The sequence below is a fragment of the Mastacembelus armatus genome, chromosome 23, assembly GCF_900324485.2.
Source record: "Mastacembelus armatus chromosome 23, fMasArm1.2, whole genome shotgun sequence".
In the NCBI taxonomy this organism is placed as follows: Eukaryota; Metazoa; Chordata; class Actinopteri; order Synbranchiformes; family Mastacembelidae; genus Mastacembelus; species Mastacembelus armatus.
Window position 1 is genome coordinate 11,607,740 of NC_046655.1, and position 16,854 is coordinate 11,624,593.

The following is a 16,854-nucleotide window of genomic DNA, read 5'->3' on the forward strand; positions in this document are numbered from 1 at the left end:
ATCGTTAAGTCATTAAAGTCGTGATTTAATTAAGTCATTCAATCTGGATCAGCAAAGCAAACACAGGCAGAGACTCCATTAAGACCACACTGAACACCGACAGTGTTATCAGCCAGTTCCAGCAGTGTGCTGCTTTAAAACAAATGCATGTCTGGCAAATCATTCCTTCAGTTTCTTAAGAAATAAAAAACAGAAACAAATTTCATTTTTAAAGTGACAGCAGAAAATGGCATGTGATTATAAAAACCAAATTTTTTAAGTTGATTTCCATTGGAAATATGTAATTCTCTCATTCTAATTGCAGGATGAAACATTTGCCACAATAAGGTTTGAGACTAAATAACAAACCAGAAAACTTATCAAGACAGATTTTTTGGCAGTGTAATACATCAACTCTCTGCTCTTCCCTTTTCCTCTTATCTCAAATCCTCTTCCTCCCTATTTGGTCATCATCATATCCTCTCAGAAGCACAGAAAAAGAGGCTGTCTCACACCCATGTCCAATTAGCTTGACGTGTGGCTGGACTCAAAGCATGAATCCAGGATTTTCTCTCCTGCTGTGTCACAGATTCACATTCACGTAGGCTTAGCCTGACTCTCCACTTCTCTGGACTAAAATGTATAAATCTGCCTTCTCTCCATGTCCTTCTCACCTTGTGTTATAGCCTGTCTCTCTACAACAAGACACTATCTGCAGCCTGTGAAGTATAATCAGTTCTCATCATTTCTACCCATGACATGGAAATGGATGGATTTCTACCTCACCTCTTCTGGCTTCTTTTGCTTTTGTCTTTTTGCACTTTTATTACATGTTTGTCTCTCTCACTCAGCTCCATTCTCTCTCTGTGTCGCTCTCTCATTTGGCCAGGTAACAGCGCTCAGAGAGCTGTGAACAAAAACACCCACACTGCTCATTTACGTCAGCAGAGCAATTTTCCTCCAAAAGACACTTTGACACAGAGCAGAAACCTCCCAGTTCTCTCTCACACACTTACTGGACATTGTATATTGACAGTTCAACTCTCTCCCATCACGCAGCCAATCACAGACAGGATGCAACAGCCAAACATGGAGCGAGACGTGTGAACACACATAAAACAAGCTTCTACAGTAGCCACTATTTACTGCTGTCAGGAGTGGGGAAGGAGGTGGGGGTGTCACTAGCAAGGCAGTTCCCATGGCAACATACAGGTGACTCACCAGCCGGTGATGCAGTTGCCGTGACAACCTGCAGTGTGTAGCATCGCTATGGGAGCTGAGTGAAAGGGATGAACGTGGTGTGGGTGTTTGTTGTCGTGGGTGTATACCGCCACAGACCAAATGACTGATAAGCACAGAGAATCAACTCAAAAGCTCCGTGGCAGAAGGATGAGCTCACACTGAAGCCCAAACTGAAAACTGATTTAAAGCCCTTTTGTACAGCAATGAGGGGGAAAACAACAAACAGGAATAAAAAGGTCTCAATACTTTAGTTAGACAGGATTTATATACCAGGAAGAGGTGGCTGCTTCTCCTTAACTAAACTGTCTGGATGACATTTAGCCTTTCTCAAATTATAGGAGGTGGCATGTAGTAAACAAGAATTTACAAGAACAATGGATAAAATGAATGTGGACGTGAAAGATGTTGCTCACTGTGAACTCACAACTATCACCTGGAACCACATTTCCTCTCAGCTCTATGGAGAGTTTTAGAATTTATTATTATTTTTTTAGGTTTAGTCTCCCTGTCAGAATTCCTTTTCCAAGAATATCCTATGCATAAATCATGAACCCAAAATGAAAACAGAGTTGGACATTTTGCCCTACCATTGCGTGGACAGGTGTTGAGCCGGTGGTTGATGTCGAGGGAGCAGGGTTTTCGTGTGACGGCGGTGGTCACAGACTCGTACGGGTTCTCCTCGTCTTCTGGCAGGAAAACATCCAGAGATGGAGAGGCGACAATATCTGCTGGACGCTTTGAGTCCAGGGAGAAGAGACAAGGAGACATAGAGAAAGAAAAATGTGAGGGCAATTTGTTAAATATACATATATATATAGTGTGTGCACAATTTGATAGTCTGAATAGTTTCCCAAGCATGAATGTTTGCATGATAAACTAGAATGACTCCAACTAGTAGTAGTCATTGAGCTAAACACACCAATAATTACATCATTAATTAGGTACTGTAGCCATACTGGCCCATTATCCCTTCCAACAGACCCACACATGATGTATTATGTTAATTAATAGTGTTGGGAAAGGAGAGTGAAGCAGACTGAGATGCACAATGATATACTACAAAGGGTCAGTTCAACCACTTTCACACAGTTTGATTATCATACCAGAGTCAGGTTGGAAATAGCAAACAACAAAAAGAAAGAGTTGGAAAAAGCTTGAACTTTTTTCTCTTTTCAATTCAGGAGAATTTATTGTAAAGTCTCAAAATGGTCGCTTCAGGACGGTTTTTTTCTTTCTCTGTGATTACTGTGATCAACAAGATTTTGTCAGTCAATCTTATGCTGGTTTGTGAGATGTCAAGTGTTCAAATATCTTTAACGAGCAGTCGATCGTAGTGAAATATGAGCAACTTGTGTAGTCTATCATTTTTTAGTTTTAAGGGTTTTATGTGATAAATGTGCTAGAAGCTGTCTACACTGCAAAGTCCTGTGATTCATATAGAATAATTCATATATTTCAGACATGTTTTATAACCAAGAACTTCAAAATATGAGACACAGACTGTATTTCAGGCTTTACTTATTAACTGCCTAAATGATGAAAGAGATGGCTGTTAATAAAATCTATCCTTTAATAATAAAAAACTATCTTTTGATGCTGAAATAGCTTCAGGGTCTAATCGCATGGTGAAGGAATTTTAAAAAGGGCAAAACAACTACTAAGAAAAGCCACAAACAAAAAAGAACTGCCAAGGTATACCGGGTCCAGTCTCCACATAAAATGTACAAATTCCAGGGTACCAAGAGTTTGAGTAGGAGTATGCAATATGTAACCCAAGACAGGATAAATAAAAGACAACTCAGCGTGAACCTGACAACCTCATCCTGCAGATTTTGTCTCCACAACCTGTGAGGGATCAGACAAAGCAAACCTATCCTGCCTTTTTGGCAGGTTATTAGCTGTTAAATTACTTCATTCAATTTCCTAATTAATGTTGTTTTACTTTTTTGCGTGTAGCCTGTAAATCTCATTGAATAGAGTGTATGCCAAATACCTAGCTTATAATTTGCATACTAAATAAAAGACATAAATGATTTTTACCTAGAGGGACCTGCCTGGAGACTGTCTATTTGGAAGGGATTAATGCAGAGTTTAAGTAAGGAAATGTTTCTATGGGACCATTATGTAACTGTGTTGTCTGGGTATTTGTGGAGAATTTCAGACTGCATTTTGTTGCACTGGTGAAAAGGTTTAGCCCCAAAGGGCTCAGAGAGAAAGAGCTGAGGAGCAAAAGGTCCCTTATCTTTAAGGCAGATGTGTACCCAGAAAGAATGAAAAACAAGAGTAAGCGAAGGAAAAGGTTACAGGGACAAGCATCATTTCAGCCAAAGAGACAAAACATTTCTTTCCAGCGACGCAGCCTCTGGATGTCTGCCGTTTTCCCAGAACCCAACACTATATCATAATTTTTGAAGTCTCATTTGGCAATTTGCCTCTGGTTGTGTTCTTTCCAGTCGGCCCAGTGGTAAACCAAGTTGTGTGAGTGGCTACACTTGTCATCAACTCCGTTCAAAATATATCTCTCAACCCTCTGACTCGATCTTCCCCCACTTCACCCTGTACCAACCTTCTTTCCTCACTCAGCCATTAATGCTCCTGTCATTTGCTACCACATTACGCAGATTGCACCAGGCCATCAATCACATACTGAGCACACTCAAAACGGATTAATCATTCTGGCTGATAGAGCAATCAGTCCCTTGATAATTTCTCTCACTTGCATTGTCTGCCCTCAATCTTAGACTTATTTTATGCTGCACTTTATTAAAAGGGCTACAAACTGCCTACACCCCCACCCTCCCCCTCACCCCAGACACATTTTCTTCATTTCCCTCCTCCTTTTTTCAGTCTCCATCAGTGCTCAATTTGACTGCCATTACCAGCTAATGGAGATCCAGTTGGTCTTTTATGCCCGCACTCCGCAGGTGGCCTGGCCTTGGCTGACAATGATTTGATGTGACAGCCTGGTAAGCTGTTGATTTCACTTACACAGCTGAAGGAAAGGCTAAGAGCACTCTGACCAAGCCATAAAGAACTGCTGCTAGTTCAGTGCCCCTTTCAGGGACATAAGACATCTACTCCAAATTATGAACTCATCATAAAGGTGCATCTTCATGTTAATTTTGAGACTTTGGTATAATTGTGACAAAAAGCAAGACCACAAGTAAGAAAGGCAGACAGTCTCTACACTGGATCTCAAATATTACATTTACATGTGCTTATGTAACAGGGTTACAGTTGAATTATTGCAAAAATGGTCCCAAACGTCATATGGTATAACCAGATATCTGGTCTCTGTAACCAGGTTATAGTGGATAAATAAAAACTTGAAATGAATAAAACAACAACAAAACAAAAACCTTAGCTAGATCGAAGGGAAAATGGCATTTGCAATGTATGTGTAATTCGTTTCTTGATTTTCTGTGGAATAACTTGGTTTCTTGTGTGTATTTAAACATTCCCACAATGAAATGGATTAGATTGCTTTATGACACAAAGCTGGAAGGAAATGGAGATAAAACTTTCCAAAATGGGGCAATTACTAGAAGTGAAACGGGCTCAAATTGAAACAGAAACAAGTAAAACCATTGTCTTCGCAAGATGAAGTGACAAGTAATGGGCAACACAGCCCTGAGTTAAAAGTTAAAGATCAGTACTATCACATCTGATGAAAGTGAAATGTGAGATTGAGGCTCAAGATCATCTCAGCCATTTGTTTACAGTAATTACCAAGATGCTGTCATGAATTAACAATGAATTTCTGAGATTTTAAAATGCCACAGGCAGAGCAGCATCATTAATAGACACACTGACAGAATGAACTCAGGAACGGGCCTCTTCTGCAGTGTCTACAGGGAGAGTAGAATAAAATGAAAGGGAGTGAGGAAAGAGAGATAGAGAGAAAGGGATGATTAAGAACTGTGTCTGATCTTCTACTAATCTTCGCACATAATGCGTAGAGTAAATTAATTTCTAATTCCACTACAATGTGCTCTGGCTATTCTCCCCATCGCCTCATACCTGCTTCTGCCTAATATGTCTCTCTTACGTGTTTTAAATGCATCATCTTGTATTATTCCAATTACTTTACAACTCCAGCACCGTAACAACTCAGGAAGAAACAGAAAGAGCAACGCAAGAAGACAGGGCTAACACAAAGAGAGAAAAGGGAAGGGATTAAACAACATAGGCTCATCAAACACACGTATGTCAAAGTACACCAGGCTCCAACTCAACACTTACTTCGGAGTTTGTGTCAGAGAATCCAAAGGAGACGAGCACAAGGCAGAAAGACAGAGGGGGGAGAGGGAAATTCAGTTTGTACTGAGGAAGGGAAGCAGAGGAAGTGGGAGTGCAGGGCAGTTTGGAGCAGGGATTTCCTCACACACACAAACATGGGTAAGATACAGAAATGAGAGTCAAGTACAAGCAACATGCTTGACTTCTCCCACAGAAGACAGCAAGAAAGAAGCAGGAAAGAAGCCAATTCAGCTGCACTGAAGTGAGCAACAAGCTTAAAGTTTGAGCTATTGCCTCGCCAGCAGAAAACTACTTTGCACTTGATGTCAAACAGGACAGACACCGCATCAAAATCCTTACACATAAGTCCACCGTGAAGCCCAGGAACACCTGAATGTGGAGATGAAATAAATCCAGCAGTGTGACAACAGGTTTAGCTACCTGATATTATGATGGCGTCCTTGCTCCTCTTCCTGCTCAGCCCTTGAGGGGTCAGAAGGCTTTAAAAAGTGGGAGATAAGGCTTCATGCAGGGCAATATGAGCAGTCCCTCCAACAAACAAACACACTCAGTTCTCTCAGTATTCATTCACTTCCCTCCTTCCACCCTCCTCCTTCCCTCTCTATCTTTCAGGGCAGAGATAGGACACAGAGAAACTTGTGTCTGAGCTGAACAGGAAGAGAGCAGACAAACAGAGGCCTCCTCCGGCCACTAATTAGCAGGTCGTATGCAGCTCCTATCCAACTGAGGAGGCCAGATTAAACGTTTGAGTGTGTGAACGTGTGATGGCGCCTACAACTGCGACCGAAGGACTGTGTGTAATGCGTGTGAATTTATCTGTGTAAAATGCAGTGTGGTGTTTGTACGTGTATGTCTGCTTGCAGTAGATATAGTTAACGTGTGATCATGCAGGAGCTTATGTGCATACTAATGTGTTTCTCTGTGTATGCATACAGTATGGGTGGGTGTGCAGAGCTGATAACCCAAATAGGAAATACACTGTTGCTTTGGCCACGTCCGAGGAACTTCTATCTAAATCTAGTGACCCTCTGTTCCTCTTTCTGTTTAACTCTATACTGTAAGTCACAGCCCAACCCGCTGCCTCATACACTGTCCACTAAGTTCATAGGTCATCAGATATGAATAGAAGCTATAATTTGCTGGCATTTCCTCAGGGAGAATATTTGATTAGAAAGAAAAGGGCGGGGTGAACACCAGAGAGGACAATGGACCCCTCTGAGGGCCTCATTGACAGTCATGCGAGGACAGCAATACAGAGACATAGTGAGCAAAAAAACAGATGGAAAATGAAGAATGATTACCACAATCAAAAATTAAATGGAGGCAAAGAAAGCCCACTCCTCGAATCTTTCTTTCAAAGACTGAGAAAAAAAAAAAGATTATCATCAACATCATGGCGTCCGTTAATTAGCCAGTTTAGAGTAAAGGCAGGAAGCAGGGAGAGAACAGCGAGCCTGGCTCTGTTCAGATGGAAACAAGAAAGAATCACAGCAGAGCTTTGGGCTAACATCAGCTAACATGCTCACATGACATTGGTGATGTTGAACCAGTATAATATTTACTTTCACCATCTGCTGAAGTTTGCTAACCAGCACTGACACAAAGTACTTATTTACCAGTTCTTATTGACACTGAACAATTTTCCATCCATCTAATACGTCTGTGCAGTGTCACTAGCTACGTTGCTGTTTGACAGACAAATGCAAAGGTACTTAACCTGGTTGATCAAGACTCTGCTTCTGACACTTCTCACTTCTGACATTTATTCATCTTTAAACACAAAAGATTAAAGATATACAAAACGTCTTATTTAGCCTATTTTTGAGGCACTTTCAGGCGTTTTTGGACAGAGCCAGTCTGCTTCCTACTTCCATTTTGTAAGTGAGCAGGCAAGAATATTGTCTAACTATTGGAAAATGTGAAACAAATTAAATTGAGATAATAGCTGAAGAGCAGTCGGTCGATACACATGAGAAGAGAGAAGGAGTTAAGGCTGGAACTGAGAAACTGAAGCAGAGTTAGAGATAGAGGTGTAGGTTGGTTAAAGCAGTGAGTGAGGACTGCCTGACTAAATTGGATTTCCTTCTTCCATGCATGTCTAATTCCACAGAAATCAGTAGCTGAGCCACCCATGGGACACTTATAGTCAGTCCTCAGAAAATAACACACTTCACATCTACCACGGTGACTACGGTATTGAGTTGCATTGAGCAAAGCTCGAATTGTGGCTTCGACTGGCTCCACGTTTAATCCCACAGACAGAGTAAATAGCCAGAGCAAGAGGCTGCTGACAGAAAGCCACTGTTCACTGTGTTTAACTCCAGACCTGACAACTCTGAAGCTCTTCCAAAAGAAGTTTTAGGAGAGCAACTTAAAAGGCTGCTCAAGCGTGAACGTGAAATAGACAGGGCTGCAGCTATTGGTTATTTTTGGAGTCCAGTATTCTCCCGAATATTTCAGCGAGTAATCGGATAAAACAGACATTTGCATTTTAAACAATAATACTATTGTGTAAACGACGTTACCTTGAAATGACGTTACCTCGTGTCGACCTGTTCGGTTCACAACCGGAAATTTTCTGTTTAGATATTGAAGCATTGACAAAGTGTTGTTGTGGTTCGCCAGTTCTAGTTTACAATACACACATTGCATCGTGTTGTCATCTTCTTTAAGTCTGAAATGATCCCAAACTTCGCACATTTTCTGTCTTTTACGGACGGTTTCGCTCTCAGCCATAACGCCAACTTTGAAATGCGTTGTGCGACAGTGATTACGGTCCGTATGGAACAATCCTTGAGGCAAAGAAGTTTTGCTTCTAGGATTTTTTTTTTTATCGAGTTCATCGATTTCCTCGAAGATTCGTTGCAACCGTGGAAACATAAATATCATGTTCATCAATAAAGATGAGTAAACGTAGTAAACACTTGGAGGTTAAGGTGACATGAATGCTGCTGAAATGTTGCTACTTCTAGTTCATAATCCCTCAAGTATACACTTTTCCTATGAGTACCTCATTCTATTGGTTCTTATGAAAATTTTAGGCTTGAAAGCCTTGCTCAAGGGCCCTCCAACCCTAGTGACAGGGCTGCTGCATACTTCCTGGTTGTAGTTCCCATTCCTCATTCTTTAATCTTTTTATCTTTTCTCCCTCTTCCTGTTTACCTCAAGCTACCAGATATGTGACTCCAGTGGGAAGTCGAACTACACAAACACGCAGAATATATTTTCATTAACTTATTTCCATCAATTTAAGTTGGGTATTCAACAGCAGCTACAGGTGTGTGTGTGTCTGTATGTGTGTGGGTTTTGAACATTAGGTTGAGTCTATTGTTGCAGTATCTACAGGTCATAAAGCCATTAACAAACATTAACTGTAAGCACAGAGCTGCATCCCACTGACAGCAGTATGAAAAGTAAGTAAGCAGTATGAAAAAAAAAAAAAAAATCAAGATTTAAAATGAGACAAAAAAAGACTAGGACCAAAAAAATTTGAATTTTTTTTCAAAATGTCTTTTAACCTAATATGAATAATTAACTAAAGAATAATAATTCAAATTCACAGAAGAAAAAATAACAGCAGTGGAGGGCAACGTCTGTATACAGGACTAGAGGCAGTTTGGGGGGAATGACTTTCTATTGACCTGTTATTTCTGCATCTGTCATTGTTTTTGAAAGCAACAACGGTTTGCTTTATATTTCATGTTATACACCATGCACTTCTCATCAAACTTAACATCTCTAGTTACGTGGATTCAGCTGTTTAAGAAAGCAGGCTCTTTCATAGGAGTGGAGGTGGAGTCTATGGCTGAGGTGTCGAAGAAGAGAATGCTGAGGAAACTTCTCGGTATCCTTGACAAAACGTCACACCCCTTCCTTGCGACACTGGAGTCTTACCAGAGAACATTCAGCGATAGACTGAGACCACTGAAGACAACCGCAGAACCCCATAGGAGGTCTTTCCTACTAGGGGTCATCAAACTCTATAAATCTTCCTGTTATAAGCAGATGCAATATTTTATTTCATTTACTTTTATTTATTTATTTATTTGTCTCATTTTATATTTGTATATATATATATATATATATATATATATATATATATATATATATATATATATATATATATATATACACACAATTGTAGATGTAGATTATTTCATTTATTCTCATTTTAATTTTTCTTGTTATCTGAAGCAGTCTCTGGCAAAAGAATTTCCTTCAGGATTAATAAAGTTCTACCTTATCTTATCTGTTTTCTGTGTTCTACGATCACCTGCTGTTCAGTCAAGCACCAGATACCAGATTTTGACTGCAACCTGTTTGTGTCTTTATGGTTGAAAGCTCTTATTGTGGGAAACTAGATTGTAGTGGCAAAGCTGTTGATGTCAAATGAGAAAATGTAAGGAATCAACCAAGTAATTTCTCGTGGGTGAAGAGTTTATAGTGCCTATAAAAATGTTCATCCTCCCTCAGATTTATTCTCAAAGAAAAACAATTTAAAAGTTTAAGAAAACCCTAAATATATTTGTGGAATTGTGAAATATGGCGTGCACAGCATCACATTTTTTGAATAGCCTTCTCAATTGCTGTTGTGCCTACTTGTTAGGTTTTTGTCCTTGATTATGTGCCTGACAGACCACGTCAAATATACAACACTGACCTTTAGTTGTCTGTAATTTAATAATTTGTGAAGGGCAACTTGTTTTAACCTCCAGAAGATGGCAGAGTTGTGCGTGTTGTTTTTGTTAGATGGTCACATCTGTTTCTTCCAGTCTCTGATTAAAATTCAATAGAGACCAAACATTAAATTAAGACAGTGGTTAGGGTAACTTTTTAAACTAACTTTACCAGAGCCAATGACCTATTTCCTGAAAAGAAACACAGCAAACAAAATCTTATAATAACCTCACCCTGAATTCCAGCTCATTCAGCCTTCCCTGTTGTCTCTTGACCTTAAGGCAACCTTAACACTACTCAGGTATAACCAATTCGGCATGATTAGCTTTCCACAGTTTCTGATTGGTTGCTGCAGCAGCTGCTCCACCTGTTCCAACACAAATAGCTACAAACTGCAGACAGTTTGCCATATTTCCTTGAGTCATGCTACATGATGTGTCAAGGAAAAAGGAAAAGTGCTGCGGTCTCCTTGGCTGTAGTTTTTCTGATATGTTTTGTGCTGCAAATTGTGGATTGTTACCGACTGAAGAGAAGGGAACTAGGAGATGATCAAAGAGATGTCAGTACAGCTAAAAAGCAAAGTATCCAAGAGGGGAAAATAGTCTTCGGGAGAGTTTTTAAGAAAGGGTCAGGCCTCCTGTCAGAAGTTTTTGACAGGACTGGGAACTCCTCTTCAAATGCTTCTGTAATGGAGGGCATGGCGTATCAAGCAGACTTTGCAGGTAGAACTGTTAAACAGTTTCAGATTGAATTTCAGGTGTTGCTCATTTGAATTACCATTAACTGAAAATAAAGTGTTTTAGCTGAAAAATGTTAAGTAGATTCAGTGGGCTGTGGTTAGTCTACTCATTTTAATATTCCCTACCAGGATGGTCAAAAGGGCGAACATATGATAGCAGTTCCACAAAATGGAAGAGCATGGCACCTTCCCTGCAGTGTGGGGGAGACCGGATGAGGTTTAAAGTAGCGGGACCAGGTGCTTCAGTATTTGCACTGGACCAAGGTAAAATAACACCGCTCATTACATGTACTGTTGCTGTGTATTTTATACACTAAAGGTATTTGGACCAGTGTTTGTGCAGTCACTTTCAGATTTTTTTTTTTTTATTTTATTTTTTTTTTCCCTCTTCTCCCCACACACAGGAAGCGTGCCTCCAATGCCTCTGTCCCAGGTCCCTTCCACCTGTGGCTACCACGTGCAGAGGAACTCCCTTGGATTTACAATGTTGGTTCCCTATCATGGCTGTAATGTGGTTCAGGAGGTAACTTCGTTTTTCCATGAACTAAAAATGAAAGATACTTATGCTTGACAAAGGTGTGAAATCAAATGGCTAATCCAGGAATTAGCAATTATCTTTAGCTGCTACTGAGCGCTAGAAAGGTTTGGCAGTTGGTTGCATTACCAGTGCATTTTGATATAAAAATTCAAGTCAGTCTCAATAAAAATGCCAAACATTACAGTTCTACCTTCTGAATAGTGAGCATGGTTTAGTGTGATACGCTAAACCATGCTACTGTTAATTTCAAACTGAGTGAAAAATGTAGCATTTGGCTTTTTGATTTATTTTAATAGACTAAATGAGTTACAACCTGAAATTGTTGCAGTCATACATATATATATTTTTTTCTTCCCTTCAAGAATGGAAGTTATGTGCTGCCGATGCGTTGGCAGGGAATCCCAGTCTCCCTCTGGTGCCCAAAATCTACACCTGTACCTCAGACTGCTTCACACCCTCACAAGATGCCAGTGCTACCCAGTGGCGAGACTCCAGTTGGTTCATACCCTGTCTTTCCCCCATCCTATTTCTTTCCACCGCATCTTCCTTTTCCATTGTATCCTTCTGGTGTACTACCTACAACAGATCCAACAACCACAACTGCCAAGCAACCCCAAATGCCTGGATTTCCACAAGATCCCACTTTGCCTTACTATCCTTACTTTCCTTTGCCTCTTCCAGGCAAAGCAGGTTCCCAGAGTATTAGCACACCAGGCAAATCTGAAATGCCGGGATTTCCCCAAGATCCCTCTTTTCCTCTTCCTTTCTATCCCTACTTTCCTTTGCCTCTTCCAGGCAAAGCAGGTGCCCAGAGTACTAGCACACCAGGCAAACCTGAAATGCCTGGATTTCCACAAGATCCCACCTTGCCTTACTATCCCTACTTTCCTTTGCCTCTTCCAGGCAAAGCAGGCAAACCTGAAATGCCTGGATTTCCACAAGATCCCACTTTGCCTTACTATCCTTACTTTCCTTTGCCTCTTCCAGGCAAAGCAGGTTCCCAGAGTATTAGCACACCAGGCAAATCTGAAATGCCGGGATTTCCCCAAGATCCCTCTTTTCCTCTTCCTTTCTATCCCTACTTTCCTTTGCCTGTTCCAGGTAAAACGGGCACAGAAAGTAATGGCACAACCCCAGAGAAATCTCAAAGGCCTGGGTTTCCACAAGATCCCTATTCTCTCTTCTATCCCTACTTCCCTTCCCCTTTTCCAGGTGCACAGAGTACTAGCACAACCCCAGCCAAACCCCAAATGCCTGGATTTCCCCACACTCCCTTTTTTCCTCTCCATCCACACTTTACTTTCCCTCTTCCAGGCAAAACGGGTGCACAGAGTACTAGCACAACCCCAGGTAAACCTCAAATCCCTGGATTTCCACAAGATACCCCTTACCCTCTTCCATTCTATCCATACTTTTCATTCCCTCTTCCAGGCAAAACAGGTGTCCAAAGTCCTAGCACAACCACCCCAGAGGACCCCCTAATCCCTGGATTTCCACAAGGTCCATCTTTGCCTTTCCCTCTTTATCCCTACTTTCCTTCCCCTCTCCCAGGCAAAACAGATGTGCCTACCACAACCTCAAAACCAAAGCTACCTTTCTATCCACCTTTTTATCCTTGGCCTGGCCAGGATGTTCCTCCAGGATTTCTTCCAGCAATGGCCCAAGACACAGCAACACAAACTATGACTCCTGAGTCACAGTTGTTGGCAGAGCTTTTTCATTTTGGTTCACAGTATCCTCATTTTGACCTTTGTGATCCAAAATGGCCAGTCCTAATGAAGAAATACTGCAGGCAACAAAAACCATAACCACAGAAAGCATTTCATGTTCTGACTTCAGCATCACCTACATGTTTGGTGAAATCTGTCAAAGTTGTGCTACTCTTGTATGTCTAAGTTTACTGAAAAATAAATAATTTAATAGTGTTTTTCTGGAGTATTTGTGGTTCATATGGGCAGGTAAATTGCTACCAGGCTTATCACATCAGTTGGGAGTGTGTATTAAGTATTGAATTGGTTATATTGAAAGTGTCTCCTTTTGACACTACAAGGAACATCAGAAATGAAATTGCTTTGTAGCTGCATTGACTATCTGCAATAACCTTTGTGCTAGCAGTTTTTTTTTTTTTTTTTTTTTTTTAAAACTATCCAGTGTTTTCTATACTTTGACCTGCTCAGTGATAAGTTACTAGACATGCAAGTGGAGGCTCCTCTGGTGACCTGGATTATCAGCTACCTCACAGGTCAACCACAGTATGTGGAGCTGCTGAACACTATTTCAGACAGTGAGCAACACAGGGGCCCCTCAGAGGAAAGTCCTGTCTCCCTGTTCACTCTACACTTCAGACACTGCTCACAGTTCTGCCATCTACAGAAGTTCTGACCCTGCCATTGTAGGCTGCATTAGGAGAGGCCAGGAGACTGAGTTATAGGAGTGTATTGGGCAGCTTTGTAGAGTGGTGTGGACTAAGTCACCTACAACTCAGTGATGCAAAGATGAAAATGCTAGTGGTGGATTTTAGGAAGCAGAGGACTCCCCTAGACCAGTCAGCATCAAGGGTGCAGAGTGGATATTGTGGACAACTATAAGTATCTGGGTGTTTATATAGACAAGCTGGACTGGACCAAAAACTCTGATACTCTATAAGAAAGGTCTGAGTCACCTGTACTTCCTTAGGAAACTCAGGTCCTTTAAAGTCTGCAGAATCATGCTACAGATGTTCTACCACTCCCTGGTAGCCAGCATCATTTTCTACATGGTAGTGTGCTGGGGCAGCAGGGTGAAGATGGCCGATGCCAACAGACTCAATAAGCTTATTAAAAAAACATGGGGTGCCATTTTGTCAACTCTGTTTGATTTAGTATAAATAAGAAATGCTGCCATAATGAAGGCTTCATTTATAGAGAACACCCTGCTTGTATCTTTATATTTCCATTTAAAACTGGATGCTGGGTTTGGATATTACACAGTGAGGGATTAATATTAGATGTAAAGTAAGGAGCATCATTTTACAACAAAACTCTTGACAATACAGTATTATTCAAATGAAGCATTACACTGAATTATCACAGAAACCTGATCCCAAAATGATCAAAACCACAACCAGTCTTCCACAGAGCATGTTTAGTTCTAGTTCTTTATTTAAAGGCTTATATAGCTCTCCACAGAAACCCTGCCCTCAGAAAACACCTGCCTTCGATGCTCCTCAACATCTTTAAGAACCCTCATGCGTTTCTGATCTTAAACTGTGCCAGGGTGACACAGAGTCATAGAATTTAAAAAATAGAGTTTGAGAAAGAGAAAACTAACTGGGAAATCTGTGTGAGTGTGGAGAAAGGGAAATGAAGGTAAAGGTGGTGAAAAGAAACAATGAAGCTTGAAGACAGTCAGAAAATGCTGACGTGAGCGAGGATAGGTATTTGCACAGCTCTCTGACGCACCTGTGCTGAAATTTGTCAATGGTGGACATCCCACGCCTGGCATCTCATGAATTTCTGTGTTGCCTAGCAACCCTGCCAACCTCTGTCTATATCTTTCTTGAATTTGTTCATTATCTTTCTCCCTTTTTTTCCTCCATATTCTGCTTTCAAGGTTTCTATCAGTGAGGCCTGAATGTCTTTTTTTATAAGGTGACATCGCAAAGGAAACTTCCCCCACACACACACTTTGGCGTCAGTCACCATTCACATGAAGGAAACCCATGGCTGGTGACTAAAACTTTCTTATGCATATGTGTCTGCAAAAGAAAATGAACACAGAAGTATGCTATATACTCAGTTATATCTCTCTAAAACTATTGCAGTATAATAGCCCTGCAATAAACCCTAATCTATTGAAGGTGACTAAATTTAAGAAATGATTCAACTTAATTTTGAAGGGTGTAGTTTTTGTGTTCTTACTATAATGCAAAGAGATGTACCTAACAAACTGACACTGAAGCCCCTCAGTTAAAAAATATTACTTTATTTCAACTATTCAATACTTGCTGTTAAATACTAAAGCTGCTACAATCAGTATTTTTAGTATGTATAAATGCAGTGTCCCTATTTGTTTGACTATTTTTCTAAAATATGATGTACATACAGAGTAATATATGACATCATCATGAACTAACAGAGGCCCACCCACCCCAACCACAGATACAAACGCTAAAACCCTTTTGCAGAAGTAAGAAGCCGATATGACAAAAACTGGGCTGTTACAAATAAAACATTTAGAAAGAATTCAGACCTTATTGGTGGCTTAAATGGCTTCTGGGAGATGCAATTATTTACAAAAAATGTACGCAAAATAGGTTTAGACATGGCACACTAGGCAAATACAGTTGTTTGACTGGCACTCATGAGATGCAGGTAAAAAGCCAGGACATTCAGTGCTGAGACAATGAATACAACGGTTAACACTTCTGCTGAAATGTAAAGTGAAACATAAAGGAGGCAGAGGGACAGATGAACGTGGGATATACAGGGATGATAAAAATGATTGAAAGCACAATTAGGAATACATATCTCTTGTGAAGGCATGAGATGGAAACGATGGTAAACGATGGGGGGAGGAGCACAGGCTTCTATCTTTATGTTAACTATTCACAATTACCCAGGGTAAATTAGCACACTGCTAAATTAACTGTGCAATAAGAACTAAATTTCTCTCTACTCCCCCACTCTGTTCCTTCCTTACTTCTATATAAGACACACACACACACACACAACTCCACCTACACAAACACAAGATGAGGCCATGCCAAATTCAGACACACATTTGTACAGACACACACAAAGCTAATACTTCCAAATGTTCTGTATATACACATGCTTTCAAGCATATTCAAGCATTTTAACCAATGTTACACACGCACACACTCATCCAGGTGCAAACCTCTCCAGGCTGTGTGCCAGTCAGTCAGGCAAGCTGCCAGTATGCAGGACAGAGGTTCTGTTGTTTTGTAAATGTCAGATGTCGTGCTGTTTGAGCCAGGATGCAACTCACTGAACACTTGCCTGCACACATTTAACCACACTTATATACACAGCACGCCTGGGGTGAGGATGAATAAAAAGGAAAGGAAGAAGGGGAAAAAAGTAAAGTCAGGATTAAGCTTGGTTTTGTAGAAATGTGATTATGATAACAGGACTGAACACAGTCTATATTTTCCATCTTTTCTGTCAAATTTTATGTCAGTGCAGCACAATGTACAAAGTACAGTGTCATTGCTAGTATTGCTGACAGCGAACACTAAAATTCATATTAATATTCTACTATTTGTACTTTCCCCTCCACTACAAGGATAATTAACCTTTAAGTTGATCTTATTATAGCAGCTTTAGTTCATAAACTTCAAATACATTACATCAACTAAAATCTACTCATGAAGGTAAAAGCTTAAAAAACTGGAGAGATGAAGAGAAATTTCTCATTA

The 16,854-nt window shown here is 40.4% G+C and overlaps 2 protein-coding genes across 5 annotated transcripts in view; one reads left to right on the forward strand and one right to left on the reverse strand.

The window, feature by feature from the left end:
• anks1b (ankyrin repeat and sterile alpha motif domain containing 1B) overlaps positions 1–16,854 on the reverse strand; it is a 157,750-nt gene that overhangs the window by 75,056 nt on the left and 65,840 nt on the right. For all 4 annotated transcript variants that reach the window (XM_026326486.2, XM_026326487.2, XM_026326485.2 and 1 more), the window contains one exon: positions 1,809–1,956. In XM_026326486.2, the coding sequence (XP_026182271.1) occupies positions 1,809–1,956 (148 nt within the window). The remainder of the gene's footprint in view (positions 1–1,808; positions 1,957–16,854) is intronic.
• Positions 10,590–13,269, forward strand: LOC113141874 (collagen alpha-2(IV) chain-like). Its single transcript, XM_026326490.1, has 4 exons — positions 10,590–10,880; positions 11,027–11,161; positions 11,302–11,420; positions 11,798–13,269. The coding sequence occupies exons 1-4, from the start codon at positions 10,592–10,594 to the stop codon at positions 13,241–13,243; spliced, it is 1,989 nt and encodes a 662-aa protein (XP_026182275.1). The 5' UTR covers positions 10,590–10,591; the 3' UTR covers positions 13,244–13,269.